Source organism: Aethalodelphis obliquidens, unplaced genomic scaffold (genome assembly GCF_003676395.1).
Source record: "Aethalodelphis obliquidens isolate GAN/ISIS:26980383/991018 unplaced genomic scaffold, ASM367639v1 scaffold31, whole genome shotgun sequence".
NCBI lineage: Eukaryota > Metazoa > Chordata > Mammalia > Artiodactyla > Delphinidae > Aethalodelphis > Aethalodelphis obliquidens.
Window position 1 is genome coordinate 4153933 of NW_020837975.1, and position 16906 is coordinate 4170838.

Genomic DNA, 16906 nt, shown 5'->3' on the forward strand with positions numbered 1-16906 from the left:
TTCGGGGAAACTCCCTCTCTGACGGGGGAATCGATTGGGATAGAAGGGAAGCATTTGAGGCTGTCAGAAGAGGATGAAGCAGCAAATCGGTAGCAGATGGGAAAGAGTGAGAAATACACAGACGGTCTGTACTGTGGCTCTCTGTGCCCTGGACTGGGATGTGTGTTCACAGTTATGCAAGGGGGCTGGGAGCTGGAGTGTGGGAATTGGGGAACAGGCCAGGAGTGAGAACTGTTGTTGGTTGTGGGGAGACGGACTGAGGGGACGGGAGGGAGGAAATATGCAGCAGGGAATGCCTACAGAGGAAGACTGGACTGCCATGGAAGCAGGTGTTACTGATGAGTCACACACAGGGGGAGGAGCCACTATTGTGGCCTCTCTCTCCCCACACATCAGTGTCTGCCGACGGACAATAAAAGAAGCCCTCTCAGGGCTGGCCCTCACACGCCTGCTGCTGGGTGTCAGAAAAAACCTGGCCAGGGCCAGCCCTCACGCGCCTTATGCTGGGTGCCAGAAAAGGCCCTTGCTAGGGCCATATCTCTTGTGCCTATGGCCTCCGGCTCCCTGCGCATTTGGTACCACTGGGGCTCCCACCGTCCAAGCAGTCATACCACCTCTGCGCCTGGTCCTCACTGGGGCAGACCCACAAGCTCCAAGGCATTCTCAGGACCAGACTCCTGTGAGTAGACCACATGCAAAGGTGTGGATAAAACCAAAGCTGAATCCCAGGGATGGGGCAAATAAGGAAGAAGATCAAAAATCTTTCTGTTGGCAGCACAAGCTGCAGATTAAATCCCTGCAATCAGCTAGGTAGGCCCTGCATCTATGGAACATCTTAGTAGACAATTAGTGTTCCCCAAAATGAAAATGTTCTAGCTCTGACAGCTGTGGACTTCAGGGGCAGCACGCGCAGTAATTGGGCCAGATCAGAATCTGAGTTATCCCCAAAGGGCACACAGCAGGTCCAGAGACCAGCCCAGGGAGTTGGAGGTGGGCTGTGGCTCATGGCATGTGCAAGGACACTTTCAGCTGAGACCCCAGGGAAACATAATTATTATTATTAATTTTATGTTTTGATTCATTCCATTGTTGGTTCTGGCCTTTTTTGTTTGTTTTTTTCCCTTTCGTTTTTTGTCTGTTTGTTGGATATTGTTTCAGTATTTTTTTTCTTTAATTTAGTCTTTTGTGTTCTATAACATATTTTTTATTTTTATTTTTTTATATACTTCTATTTTAACTTTGCTTTTCTGTTGTTCTGTGTTCTTTTCTCTTATATTTTTTCTTCTTTTTCTTTAATATATTTTTTATATTTCCATTTCTACTTTGCTTTTCTGTTGTCCTGTGTTTTTCCCCTTTTTGTTTTATTTTAAAAATTATTTTTATAAGTTTTATCTGTTTCCTTGCTTTATGCTTTAGTTGGCACACTACTTTGGTTTTGATTTTAGGTTTGTGCTTTTGTTAGTTTTGATCCTAATTGCTTGATTTCGCTTTTGAGTTCTTCTAATTGTCTGGTTGTTCTCTTGTTTTTCATTTATTTGGTTCTGTTTTTGTTTCTTTTGCATCTGTGTGTGTTTCCTTGATTGTGTTTTTGTTTGTTTGATTTTACCATTTCTCTGGGGTTTTGTTTGTCTTTTTTGGTTTTTTTTCTTTAATATATTTTCTATTTATTTTTATATTTCTATTTTTATGTTGCTTTTCTGTTGTTCTGTCTTTTTTCCCCTTTCTCTTTTTTCTTCTTATCAGTTTTTTCATTTTGTTTTGTTTCTTTGCTTCCTTCTTCAGTTGGCACTCTACTTTGGTTTTGTTTTTTTAGTATTGTGTTTTTGTCAGTTTTCTTTTTAATTATTTGATTTCATCCTTGGGTTATGCTTGCTTTTTGATTTATTTGGTTCTGTTTTTGTTTCTTTTGTGTGTGTGCATGTTTCCTTGTTTCTATTTTTGTTTGTTTGATTTTACTTTTTACCATTTGTTTGAGGTTTTCTTAGTCTTTTCATTCATTCTTTCTTTTTTTTTTAATCCCCTTTATCGTTGGGATGAGCGAATTGCAGGGTCTTGGTTCCTCGACCAGAAGTCAGACCTGAGGTTCTGGGGTGGGAACACAAGTCCAGGATGCTGGACCACTAAAGAATTCCCACCCCCAGGGAAGATTAATCTCTGAGAGCTCTCACAGAGACCTCTATCTGAATACAAGACCCGGCTCCACCAAACTGCCAGCAGCTTCCAGAACTGGACACCCCACACCAAACAACAAACAAGACAGGAAAACAAACCAACCCATCAGCACACAGTCTAACTAAGGTCATACTAAACTCACAGACACCCCAGAGCACACCATCTGACATGATCCTGCTCATCAAAGGGAAAAGACTCAGCTCCACCCACCAGAACACAGGCACCAGTCCATCGCATCAGGAAGCCTATGCAAACCACTGGACTAACTTCAACACCAGGGGAAGAAAACAGAAGCAAGAGGAACAGAAATACTGTAAATTAGACAAAATGAAAAGAGGGAGAAATATCTTGCAGGCAAAGGAACAAGAAAAGAAAAGCCCACAAGAACAAATAAATAAAGAGGAAATAGACAAGCTACTTGAAAACGAATTCAAAGTAATGATAGTAAAGATGATTCAAGATCTTAGAAACAGGATACAGAAAATAAAAGAAAATTTTAACAAGGAACTAGAAGAACTAAAGAGCAAACAAACAGTAATATAAAGCACAATAACTGAAATTAAAGATACTCTAGAAGGAATTAATAGCAGAATAACTGAGGCAGAAAAACAGATAAGTGAGCTGGAAGATAGAATAGTGGAAATAACTGCCACAGAGCAGAATAAAGAAAAAAGAATGGAGGACAGTCTCAGAGACCTCTGGGATAATATTAAGTACACCAACTTTCAAATTATAGGAACCCCAGAAGGAGAAGAAAAAAAGAAAGGGTCTGAAAAAAATATTTGAAGAGATTATAGTTGAAAACTTCCCCAACATGGGAAAGTAAATAGTCAGTCAAGTCCAGAAAGTGCAGAGTCCCATACAGGATAAATCCAAGAAGAGACAGGCTGAGACACATATTAATCAAACTAACAAAAACTAAACATAAAGAAAAAATATTAAAAGCAGCAAGGGAAACACAACAAATAACATATAAGGGAATCCCCATAAGGTTAAGAGCTGATCTTTCAGCAGAAGCTCTACAGGCCAGAAGAGAGTGGCAAGATATATTTAAAGTGATGTAAGGGAAAAACCTACAACCAAGTTTACTCTACCAGCAAGGATCACATTCAGATTCGATGGAGAAATCAAAAGCTTTACAGACAAGCAAAAGTAAAAATGATTCAGCACCACCAAACCAGCTTTATAACAAATGCTAAAGGAACTTCTCTAGGCAGAAACACAAGACAAGGAAAAGACCTACAAAAACATACCCAAAACAATTAAGAAAATGGTAACAGGGACATAAATATCAATAATTGCCTTAAATATAAATGGATTAAATGTCCCAACCAAAGGACACAGACTGGTTAAATGGATATAAAAACAAGACCTGTTTATATGCTATCTACAAAAGACCCACTTCAGACCTAGGGACACATACAGACTGAAAGTGAGGGGATGGAAAAAGATATTCCATGAAAATGGAAACCAAAAGAAAGCTGGAGTAGCAATTCTCATATCAGACAAAAATGACTTTAAAATAAAGACTATTACAAAAGACAAGGAAGTACACTACATAATGATCAAGGGATCAATCCAAGAAGAAGATATAACAATTGTAAATATTTATGCACCCAACAAAGGAGCACCTCAATACATAAGGCAAATGCTAGCAGCCATAAAATGGGAAATCAACAGTAACACAATAATAGTAAGGGACTTTAACTCCCCAATTTCACTAATGGAAAGATCAACCAAAATGAAAATAAATAAGGAAACACAAGCTTTAAATGACACATTACACCAAATGGGCTTAATTGATATTTATAGGACATTCCATCCAAAAACAACAGAATACACTATCTTCTCAAGTGCACACAAAACATTCTCCAGGATAGATCACATCTTGGGTCACAAATCAAGCCTCAGTAAATTTAAGAAAATTGAAATCATATCAAGCATCTTTTCTGACCACAACGCTGTGAGACTAGATATCAAATACAGGAAAAAATCTGTAAAAAATAAAAACACATGGAGGCTAAACAATGTGCTACTAAACCACCAAGAGGTCACTGAAGGAATCAAAGAGGAAATCAAAAAATACCTAGAAACAAATGACAATGAAAACATGACAGCCCAAAACCTATGGGATGCAGCAAAAGCAGTTCTAAGAGGGAAGTTTAGAGCAATACAATCCTACCTCAAGAAACAATAAAAATCTCGAATAAACAACCTAAATTTACACCTAAACCAATTAGAGAAAGAAGAACAAAAAAAGCCCAAAGTTAACAGAAGGAAGAAAATTATAAAGATTGGATAAGAAATAAATGAAAAAGAAATGAATGAAATAGCAAAGATCAATAAAACTAAAAGATGGTTCTTTAATGAGATAAACAAAAATGATAAACCATTACCCAGACTCATCAGGAAAAAAAGGGAGAAGACTCAACTCAAGAGAATTAGAAAGGAAAAAGGAGAAGTAATAACTGACACTGCAGAAATTCAAAGGATCATGAGAGACTACTACAAGCAACTATATGACAATAAATGGTCAACCTGGAAGAAATGGACAAATTCTTAGAAATACACAACCTTCCAAGACTGAACCATGAAGAAATAGAAAATATAAACAGACCAATCACAAGCACTGAAATTGAAACTGTGATTAAAAATCTTCCAACAAACAAAAGCCCAGGATCATATGCCTTCACAGGAGAATTCTATCAAACATTTAGAGAAGAGTTAACATCCATTCTTCTCAAACTCTTCCAAAGTGTATCAGAGGGAGGAACACACCAAAACTCTTTCTACAAGACCACTATCACCCTGATATCAAAACCAGAAAAAAGGTATCACAAAAAAAGAAAATTACAGGCCAGTGTCACTGATGAACATAGATGCAAAAATCCTCAACAAAATATTAGCAAACAGAATCCAACAGCACATTAAAAGGATCATACCCCACGATCAAGTGTGGTTTATCCCAGGAATGCAAGGTTTCTTCAATATACACATATCAATCAATGTGATACACCGCATTGACAAGTTGAAGAATAAAAAGCATACGATCATCTCAACAAATGCAGAAAAAACTTTTGACAAAATTGAACACCGATTTATGATAAAAACTCTCCAGAAAGTGCACATACAGGGAACCTATATCAACGTAATAAAGGCCATATATGACAAACCCAGAGCCAACATCATTCTCAATGGTTAAAAACTGAAACCATTTCCTCTAAGATCAGGAACAAGACAAGGATGTCCACTTTCACCCCTATTATTCAACATAGTTTTGGAAGTTTTAGCCACAGCAGTCAAAGAAGAAAAAGAAATAAAAGGAATTGAAATTGGAAAAGAAGAAGTAATACTGTCACTGTTTGCAGATGACATGATACTATACAGAGAAAATCCTAAAGATGCCAACAGAAAACTACTAGAGCTAATCAGCGAATTTGGTAGAGTAGCAGGATACAAAATTTCTGGCATTCTTATACTCTAACAACATGAAATCTGAAAGTGAAATTAAGGAAACACTCCCATTTAACATTGCAACAAAAAGAATAAAATACTTAGGAATAAACCTACCTAAGGAGGTGAAAGACCTGTATGCAGAAAACTATAAGACAGTGATGAAAGAAGCAAAGGCAATACAAACAGATGGAGAGACATACCATGTTCTTGGATTGGAAGAATCAACATTGTGAAAATGACTACACTACCCAAAGCAATTTACCAATTCAATGCAATCCCTATCAAATTACTAATGACATTTTTCACAGAACTAGAACAAAAAATTTCACAATTTGCACGGAAACACAAAGGACCTCAAATAGTCAAAGAAATCTTGAGAAAGAAAAATGAAGCTGGAGGAATCGGGCTCCTGGACTTCAGACTACACTACAAAGCTACAGTAACCAAGACAGTATGTTACTGGCACAAAAACAGAAATATAGACAAATGGAACAGGACAGAAAGGCCAGGGATAAACCCACACACATATGGTCACCTTATCTTTGACAGAGGAAGCAAGAATATACAATGGAGAAAAACCAGCCTCTTCAATAAGTGGTGCTGGGAAACAAGGATAGATACATGTAAAAGAATGAAATTAGAGCACACCCTAGCACCATACACAAAAATAAACTCAGAATGGTTTAAAGACCCAAATGTAAGGCCACACACTATAAAACTCTTAGAGGAAAACATAGGAAGAACACTCTTTGACATAAATCACAGCAAGATCCTTTTTGGCTCACCTCCTAGAGAAATGAAAATAAAATCAACAATAAACTAATGGAACCTAATGAAACTTAAAAGCTCTTGTACAGTAAAGCAAACCATAAACCAGACAAAAAGATAACCCTGAGAATGAGAGAAAATATTTGCAAACGAAGAAAGTAACAAAGGATTAATCTACAAAATATAGAAGCAGCTCATGCAGCTCAAGGTCAAAAGAACCCAGCCCAATCCAAAAATGGGTGGGAGACCTAAATAGGCATTTTTTCCAAGGAAGACATACAGATGGCCAACAAACACATGAAAAGATGCTCAACATCACTAATCATTAGAGAAATGCAAATCAAAACCACAATGAGGTATCACCTAACACCAGTCAGAATGGCCATCATTAAAAAATCTAGAACAATAAATGCTGGAGAGGGTGTGCAGAAAAGGGAACCCTCTTGTACTTTTGGTCGGAATTTAAATTGATACAACCACTATGGAGAACAGTATGGAGGTTCCTAAAAAAACTACAAATAGAACTACCATACAACCCAGCAATCCCACTACTGGACATATACCCCGAGAAAACCATAATTCAAAAAGAGTAATGTACCACACTGTTCATTGCAGGACTATTTACAATAGCCAGGACATGGAAGCAACCTAAGTGTCCATCGACAGATAAATGGATAAAGAAGATGTGGCACATATATACAATGGAATATTACTCAGCCATAAAGTGGAAAGAAATTGAGTTCTTTGTAATGAGGTGGATGGACCTAGAGTCTGTCATACAGAGTGAAGTAAGTCAGAAAGAGAAAAACAAATACTGTATGCTAATGCATGTATATGGAGTCTAAAAAAACAGTACTGATGAACCTAGTGGCAGGGCAGGAATAAAGACACAGACATAGAGAACGGACTTGAGGATATGGGGCAGGGAAAGGGAAGCTGGGACGAAGTGAGAGAGTAGCACTGACATATATACACTACCAAATGTAAAATAGATAGCTAGTGGGAAGCTCCTGCATAGCACAGGGAGACCAGCTTGATGCTTTGTGATGACCTAGAGGGTGGGATGGGGAGGGTGGGAGGGAGGCTTAAGAGGGAGAGGATATGGGTGTATATGTATACATATAGCTGATTCACTTTGTTGTACAGCAGAAACTAACACAACATTGTAAAGCAATTATACTCCATTAAAAATGAAGAAAAAAAGATAAGACATCAAAAAAAAAAAAGAAGTAACTTCTTATTTTAAATTAAAATATTGGATTTATTTATTTATTTTCTTATGTGCCAATTTTGTAAATCTGGTTAATGTGCATCTGTACTCAGAATGTTGACAAAATCAGGTACCAAAGACATTGTAGCTGAAGGTCAGACAAAGGGAGTTAATATTCTTATCCTGACTTCTTGGAATACAGGACACTGGTAAGGTTTTCCAAAGCAGACACACAATCCCTGGATATTTTTATGCAGTCAAACTTTTCTTTTAAATTGATTTCAAATCATTTCAGGCACATAAATTTTTACACTAAATACAACCTACCTCATTAGATTGTTCTGAAGAATAAATGAGGCAATGTATTTAACAATGTCTTCTGAAGAGTAAAATAATATGTAAACATTAAACATTGTTCATATGTATGTGATATCGAAAGCAAATTACTGGAAAAGACTCAATGATAGTAATCCAAAAATATTTTCAAGAATAGAGTACATATTTATTCTGAATAGTTTTGATTTTTTCTTTATGGGGAAACAGTTCAAATGGAAAAAAAATTTAATGGTATTTAAATATATATCCAACCCATTTACTTGGTCAAGAGATGATCTCTCATTGGGAATAAAGATGAAATCAATAAATCCAGTCCTAAGAGTCAGCTATCCAAAAGACTGGTCATATACGTCATGTATTTCATCTGATAGCCTCTCAAACTGTTCCACTGTCAGTGTCTAAAGTTCATTTCATTTATGGTGTTATGGGTAATGCCTCTTTGGACATATAAAATACCATTGTGCTCCAGGAGCACTATTATGTGATATAAAGATTGACCTATGCAGTCAAATCAATAGAAACTTATGATTTTTTTAAAAAGTTAACATTAATTCCATCAGAGAAAGATAAAAAGAAATGTGTGAGTAGGTTTGAAAGCCAAAGGAGGAACAAAACAATCTTTAGATTATCTGAGATAGTAAATGTTTAGGTCCTCAGTCTTTAATGGTCTCTAAAGACAGCACCTTCAGTAACAAAATAATCCTTGGCCACAATTATCTAACGTTTATCCAGAGAGTCACCCCCCTGAATAGGCAAAAACCTTTTTGACAACATCTATTTTTACCTTGAAATTTTCTCTTGTAAAATAACCCTAGCCTGACCTTGATTAACTTATCAAATGAGCTCATCCTCCAAGCTGAAGGACTATAGTCTACCAGAGGAATAGCATGGCAACTGGCCAGCACAGCTTCATAGATCGTCTGGAGGGCACACCTCGGTAACATTCCCATTCTCTCTTTTCTTTCCTTTTTCTTGGTCAGGATTAGAAGCATGGGACAGAGTCAGGATGACACAGGTGGACCATGGAACCAGATAAATCTGTATTAGAAACCTAGTGCTGATACTTACAGTCTGACTAAACTTTGGAACTAGTTAAAATAGCTTTTTGAATTTCATGTTTCTCATTTGTAAATCAAAGCTATTAATCTCCTTGTTATAAGTTTGTCATGAGGCATCAAGGAAATATATATATTCATCGTGGAACGTAGCTTCCAAGACCTGGCATATGGTACTCCATAAATATTCTTCATTTTCCTTTGCAGCAAGAAGAGGAGTTGCAGACGAATAACTACCCTTTGTTTCACCCATCACATGTCATTAACTGGACCTCACCAGTGAGACGTTATTCAACAGAGCCAGCATCCCTAAGGTTGGGGGGTATGTCAGAATTCTACAAGAAGAAGGATGGAAAGGTCATCTCTCACCAGTGAAATAACACCAGTGGTGGATACTCCTGAAATCTGAGGAGCTGAGTAAGAATTCAGGGACTTTGTAATGCTAATGTAACTGTAGTACGTGATGATTTGCAAATACGTTCTGAAATATGAATTAATAAAAATTCATGTAAACATATAAAACACATATGTATGCCCTAATAAAATCAAGAAAAATTTTATAAAACTTCATGTATTTGTATGTTAGATTTAGCCTGTCTTATACATTGGTAACATTTTCATTTATTTCACTTTCCTCAATTTTTTTCAAATATAGAAAAAACCCATTCCATTTAAATTATCAGTAGCACATGTTATTTCATTATTGTCTTCCCATGGTAAATGTTGCTGTTATCTATGAGAGAGCCATTTTAAAAGTTATCACTGAGATTCTGTTCAAGTCAAAAACATGATTTATTTTACCCGGTAAAACTAAGTGGCTATGATTTGCTAAAAAGGTGGAGGTGTCAGTTTAACTCTTATTCAGGTAAGCATGCTTTGCATTCTGTAACTAAAATCATACAAGTTTAAAGCTTAGTGGCTAACCTTAACTTTTACGGTTACTGTTCATGACTTCTATCGGGTCTTGTCAGAGATCAGTAATGTATTATCTCTAACCTCTTTCTGCTTCCTTTGTATGAAAGAGTGGGTTTTAAAAGACCCACAGAGCTGAGATGGGCTTTGAGACAAGTAGAGAAGAAAGGTCTCAGACTTAGGAGCAGTGTGAACTTGCGACTCTGCCATTGCCATGTTTGGGGCATATGATTAGCTCTGTAAGAAGCAATCCAATTACAGGTATTCCCCCCATCCCACTTACCCAGTTTAGTTTAACTCTTATTAGATATATTTATTAATGGGTAGTGTGCTTTAACTGAGTTAAATCAATATATTATCTCTGTGTGTGTGTACGGGCACGCTGTTTAAATCATCAGTAGTGATAGACTGGCCAGCTAACGTTTCAGAAACTCTTGAGTTAATAGAACCTAGAGCAGGGAAATGTAAACTGAGAGAAAGAGAGAAAATCATCATGATGGTTAGGAATGACTTTCACATAGAGGTGGGAAGGCAATGTTAAGTAGTCAGTATGATGCACTAAACATCTAATTGGGGTGGGAGGGTGGAGCTGGTATGGAAAAGAATAGTAACAGGTGCCAACACCATGTCACTAACAGCTTTTATGAAAACACTCAATTGAGAAAAATGCCAGAGTAGAGGCCATAAAGAGCTACAGAGCTACAGACTGGCCATGGAGGAACAGGATGGCTACCAATCACACCAAGGAGAGATTTCAATAGTGGGAATGAAGGGATAGAAATTGGCATTTAGTGTCTACTGTGTCAAGAAAAGAAAAAATTATATATATTTGTGTACACCCCTCTAAATATCTCTGTAGAGGATGCTCATATATATATCCTCATAGGATTTCTATAAGGCAGGATTTATTTTTTCAATTTATTTGATTCAAGTATAGTTGATTTACAATGTTGTATTTATTTCTGCTGTACAGCAAAGTGATTCAGTTATAGACATATAGATGTTCTTTTTCATATTCTTTTCCACTATGGTTTATCACAAGATATTGAATATAGTTCCGTGTGCTGTACAGTAGGACCTTGTTGTCTATCCATTCTCTATATAATAGTTTGCATCTGCTAACCCCAAACTCCCAATAATTCATCCCTCCCTCCCCACCTCTCCCCCTTGGCAGTCACAAGTCTATTCTCTGTGTCTGTGAGTCAAGGCAGGCATTATTAACCATAATTTTCAGTTGGAAAAAAACAGGCTCAGAGAGTTTGTTAACTTGCTAATGCCACATAAGAGGTGAGAAGCACAGTTGGACTGATGTCATTTGTTGACTGTTCTCCTCATTTTTTCATATGAAGATGACAACAGGGAAGATAGAAGCATTCCAGGTGAAAATCATATATTTGAAAGTGGAAGTAAGAGAAGCAGAGAATTGCTCATTTCCTCCAGATGTTTAACACTTGAACTGACTAGAACCCATCTCTCCATCCAGTTTCTACTCAAGGAATAGTAGGAATGACATCAAACACATTCCCTTGAGTGTCCCCAAGAACACTTTCCCCCTACACACATTAATTTTAAAAACATAACATTGCTCAAAATGTACTGGTCAAATAACTGAATGCATCTACTTGTCTAAAGTACAAGACGTCCTTAGGAATAGGTTATATGTGACATAATTTTGAAGATACTGGAAAAACACTGCTTCCAGAAAGAACCTGTCCCATCTTTCTTCCTAGGATTTAAAATTCTATAATTAGACATGTATATGTTTTTATTAGGATGCATATAATCATGAAATTGCATGTAGAGTAATTTTTTGCCTTATTTTGAATGACTTTTGTCAACATTTTTTCCAATAAACTGCTTTCTAGCTTGGGAAAGAAGCATCTGATAATGGGGAGGGTATATAATGAGAGAGGCACCATGGAGAGCAGAAAAATAGGTAGGTATGATCAAGATCTTGTCATTCTTCTCACAAAAGGACATTGTGGGAGTAATGACTGCTAACTGATTACACTATATTTGTAAGTTCAAGAAGGTTGAGATTTTCCAAGTAGTTAGTTACATGAAAGTACAAGTGGTAAGCAGACCTGAAGGGTCAGTGATTACATCCACTGCTTACACGGTGGTATTTCACCTTCATACTCTTTTATCTTGCATGAATAATGTGATTTCTTGTCCTGCCGTTCTCTGCATAAAATGACATACCAGGGGGGCAAAAAAGTGATTCTCAATCTAATCTGTTTTGCAAATTTGACAGTGACTTAAAAGAGCAGGAAGTTGTCTGTGAGTAATGACACTGCTTATTTGTTTAAATGTCAAACTTGAACCTCATCAACTTTCAGGGAATATGTCCATAAAGAATATGGGTTTCAGTTCAGCCAGAGAGGATTTCAGTGTCATTCATTTCTGAGGAAAACAGCTGTCAGTTTCATGAAAACAAAGAGCTTTGAGTATATCTTTTTTTTTTTTTTTAAGTTGAATAAAATTGGACATTTCAGCACTTGGGGCTGTGGACAGTGCTCTCTCACTTGACATTATGAAACATCTACACTAGAGATGTTTCTTTCCTGAGACTAAAGCACTCCTCAGGCTAGCAAACATGCACCCCTAAACTATGCAATTAGGATATGAAAACCATGCATCACAGGTCTGTGCAAGCCAGAATAAAATAACAGCGAAAAGGAGCAAATTTTATCACAGAGGTTAAGCCTAAAATAAAATTAGGGAAGGAAAATAATTATGATTTGTAGCTATTCCTGAAAAACACGTCAAAATTTTACTGCAATGCAATAACATTCCTCCCTCAGTGGGTTTTTGTTGGAGAGAATCACAGAACCATTAACCCCTCATGGTAATTTATTAATAGTGGGCATAGATGCAAGGGAGAAAAGGAAATACATTTAATAGGCTTGCAGACACTGGGAGAAAAGAATTAATTCTCTGTATGCTTTCTAAATCTAGAGTGGAATATCAGTGAAGAATTCTGGACCTGAGGTCAGAAGAAATGGAACTGAATCGGAATGATGTTCCTTAATAAGTCATTTTATTTCTCTAAGTCTTGCTTCTTCTGTCAAATGTGGGTTACTCTGAGGTTAAGTGAGAGAGTGTATGGGAAGGAGTCTGGCACAGAGTAGGTATTCATAGATGTTCAATTTTGATTATTCACTTATCATTAAGTATTAGCTTAATGCAGTGAAATGTTGCTATGCTAGTAGCCATGTATCTTAATTATTGTAACTCTAAGCATGGATGACAAGGAGAAGGGAAACAAGAAAAGCATTATGATTAACAGACTTAACCTTACAACTGGTCCTAACCATGTGTATTTCCACCTTTCACCTTGTCTGCCTCATCAAAACATTTCCTTTATGTTTGCCTTTAAAAAACTGCAACAAAGTTACAATAGCCTGAAAAAATATACAGACAGAGCCAACTAAAGTTCTCAGAGGATTCTTATCTTTCTTGTCAAATAATATTCTACCAGCTCTCTCAGGAATGCCTTTCAGTCACATACTACCAACTATTCTGCCTCCTGAATTGGCGAGGGACTACTGTGACTGCTTCTTACCCAGACTGACACATATGGGGAGAGAAGGTAAAAATCAGGCTAGCGCTGAGAGCCTGATAATTCTCTTATCATCCTCCACTGCAGCTACAAAGTCTCTACTTTGGACTTCAACACCTCCCAGCCTATTCCACCTCGCTCATCTTCTCCCCCTTTTTGTAACTGAAAATCTAGAGCATCTTCTCCTAGCCCCCCCCCCCATCTCCTGTCATTTTCCACAGAGATTCCCTCCACACTGCCCTCTGCATTTAAACGCCTCCTACTCTCCATTCATCTAGGTGCACGCTCCTTCCATTCGCAATTTATGTTCAATCGTCCCTCCCTTCCAAAGCCCCTGTTTTTTGTTTTTTAAGTCGATTTCCCAGCTGCCCTAATAAACTCCATCACCACAGCCACCATCTAGCCACGGCACCGCTTCTTCAACCCTCAGAAATTGTGCAGAGGTGGGGAGTGGGAGAGGAAATTTATGCTTGCATACCAACCTAGACAGCGACAAATAGTGAGAACCTAGCACAAAGCTTGGTCTAGTCTTTGGAAAAAAAGAAATCAGCTGCAAATATTTCCCGAGCCTGGAAACAAGCATGCTCTGGAAAATACATGGGTACAGTGGATAAATGAATGAATGGATGGAGGGATGAATGATTGCGATTTCCTTGGTACTTTTCTCAGAGGCCCCTCCTCCTTGCTCGCTCCCGGCTTGGCTCCTGTTTAATTCACCTTCCTTGCATGAGTGCACCTCCCTGCTTTGCCTCTGCTCCCACTTCCTGCCCTTTCATTACCGCCTCTGGACTCAGCCTCAACCCCTCGCCAAAGGGCACTTGTACCGGGCTCACAAATCCTTTGTGATTTCCACAGCCCAGGAGAGCTTGCTCCGAAGGGGCACAGCTTCTCATCCTGCCAGCCTGACCTCTCCCCACCCCCGAAACACTCGTCCACGTTACACAAAAGGATGACTAATTCCCCCACACTCCATCAAATCCACCTGGAGAGCCCTGCCTCTGTCCCTTTCCCCGCGCTTGGAACCTTGGTGCTCCCAAAGGCAATGCGGCTCCCTGCAGAAAAAGGGATCACCATTCCAGGGCTCGGTCCTGGTTCGTAAAATCAGAAAACTTTTTTAAAAAACATAACCCCACCCCGAGAGCAGCCACCTCTTTGTGTGCATCCCTGGGGGGAGGAGGGGTCTTGGCAGCCGGGGGCGCGAGGACTTGGCAGCCCCTACCTGGGGCTGCCCGGCGGACACTCACCCAGGACGTTCCCAATGAGAGCCACCACGAACACGATGATGTAGCCGGCGATCAGGACCCACTCGTATTCTTTGGGGTGGAGGTATTCCCTCCACAGGTACCGCAGGAATTCCTCGTCGTCATAGTCGGTGGGGTTTAAAAAGGGCTCTTGAGTTGCATTCAGCTCCGGAGCAGATGACCAGTTGCGACAAGGGGGGGAGTCCTCCAGTTTCGTGCCGGACATCACGGGCTCCAGTCCGGGTCGGCTCAGTGCTGCAAGCGGCTCGGCCCCTGCCCCATGGGCGCCGCGGTCTGCGGCGTGAGGAGGCGCGGACAGGCGACCAGGGGCTCAGGAGCAGAAAATGACGTGAAAAGTTACGGAGCCAATGCCTCCGAGTCTCCCGCCCGCCGGGCAACTAGTCCGCCGGCGGGGCTGTGTCTGCAGGCGATGTTGCACCGGGAGGCGAGGAGTAGGCTGAGCATCCAGGGACTGGGCACCAGAGGCTGCAGCAGGGACACCGGGAGGGGAAGCTGCTACCGCGGCTAGGGCTCAACGACTCCTCATTCCAGCGCGGAGTTCGCAGCCCACAGCCTCTTCCCGCACCCGGGAGAGCTGGGGCTGAAGAAGGAAAAAAAAAAAAAAAAAAAAGTCGTGAAAATGATATTAACCTGTTTATCCGTGGGTTCCATCTCCCTCTTTTCTACTTCTTTTTTGTTCCTGCACTTCTCAAGTGCAGTTTCTGTAAACACAGACTTGTGTAGGTCTGTGCACATGACAAGCCTGGCAACATAGGATTAATATAGGATTTGCAGATGCTTTTGTCTGGGACAGGTAAATACGAAGTAATGAGGGGCAGCCACTGTGTTCCTCAAGCAGGACGATGCAAAAGTCATTTCAGGCAAGTCATTTAACATTTGCTTGGCTTTGCCAACTTAACTCAGCTAGTACTTGATGAATCTTTAAGGCATCTCCTCCTCTCCTCCTCCCCTCTTCCCAAACTGGAGAAAGAGATTATATATATATATATATATATATATATATATATATATGGCTGGAATTTGTATTTGCAACAGCAAGTGTCATGTGAAATACAGCAGCAAATCCTTGAAGGACACTAAGGGTAAAAAATATGATCATAGTTAATGTTGTCCAGCAGAGGTGGCACTGACATACCTCACAGCGTTAAACAGATTCTCAGTAGGATGTACACAAGAAGAGGGGCTCTCTCTGGGGAAGCCCACACCACGCTGGTCTTTCTTCTCATCGACTCAGGACTGATGTCACCTGCTGTTCTCTCATGGCTTGATTTTGTCTCTAAGGATAGCATTTTGGGATTTGTTAGAGTGTGAGTTCATGATCCTTTCACTTTCAATAACCATGATAGGAGCATTGTATTTGATTGATTACAATCCTGGACATGGGAAGGGCCTTGGAATCATCTAGCCTAAACTTCAGCTTAATATTAGAAGCCTTCTGATAATATTGTTCATGTGTTTGCACCTAGTTTGGCTGTGACCACAATTCACTCCCTCCACCATCATGGGACTTCTCTAGAGGTTAGAAAACTCTTCTTTACATTAAAATAAGGTCTTAAACTGACATCTGTCTTTCTCAGTCTTTTAGCCCCAATTCCTAGTTTGCATCTTGGTGCTACATGCAGTAAATCCTCTACGTGACAATCCTTCACATAAGCATCACAATTCCCCCCACCCACTTCCATGCTTCCTATGTTCACTGTTCCCCAATTATTTCCATTGTTTTTCAAATGACACTATCTTCACAACCTACCTTCACTTGGTCTTCCTTTTACGTCAGTGCCCCTCTGCTGGACAGTTGCCAATATCCTGCAGGGTATACAGCTAGGAGGAAATACAGTAATATGGTTTGCCAGTACAAATGTAAACTACTCTTTGGATGCAACCAATGTTTGTATCTAATTATTTTTTCAAAAGTCACAAGACGCTGTTTATTCATACTGAGTCTTTATTTAAGATCCCTCTCCCACCCCCAATCATAATTCTTCACGTTTGTTTTGTTCTTTACAGTTTACAAAATTCTTTCATGCTCCTTAATTTAAAACCCCCTGAGAGGTTGGCCCAGTTTTGCAGATGAGGAAACTGTTCCTGGAGAAAGTAAGTGTTTATCAAAGGCCAAGTGAGGAATCAGTGGCAAAATCTTCAGTTCTTCTGACCCCAGCCTGATGCTTCCATC

General features: G+C 39.3%; 1 protein-coding gene across 2 annotated transcripts in view; it reads right to left on the reverse strand.

Moving 5' to 3' along the window:
* HCRTR2 (hypocretin receptor 2) overlaps nucleotides 1-15310 on the reverse strand; it is a 122248-nt gene extending 106938 nt beyond the window's left edge. Inside the window, exon 1 of one of the 2 annotated variants that reach the window (XM_027126787.1) lies at nucleotides 14716-14938. In XM_027126787.1, the coding sequence (XP_026982588.1) occupies nucleotides 14716-14938 (223 nt within the window). Of the gene's footprint in view, nucleotides 1-14715 lie in introns of both variants that reach the window. The other variant, XM_027126788.1, reaches the window with a different exon arrangement.
* Nucleotides 15311-16906: the final 1596 nt, after the last annotated feature.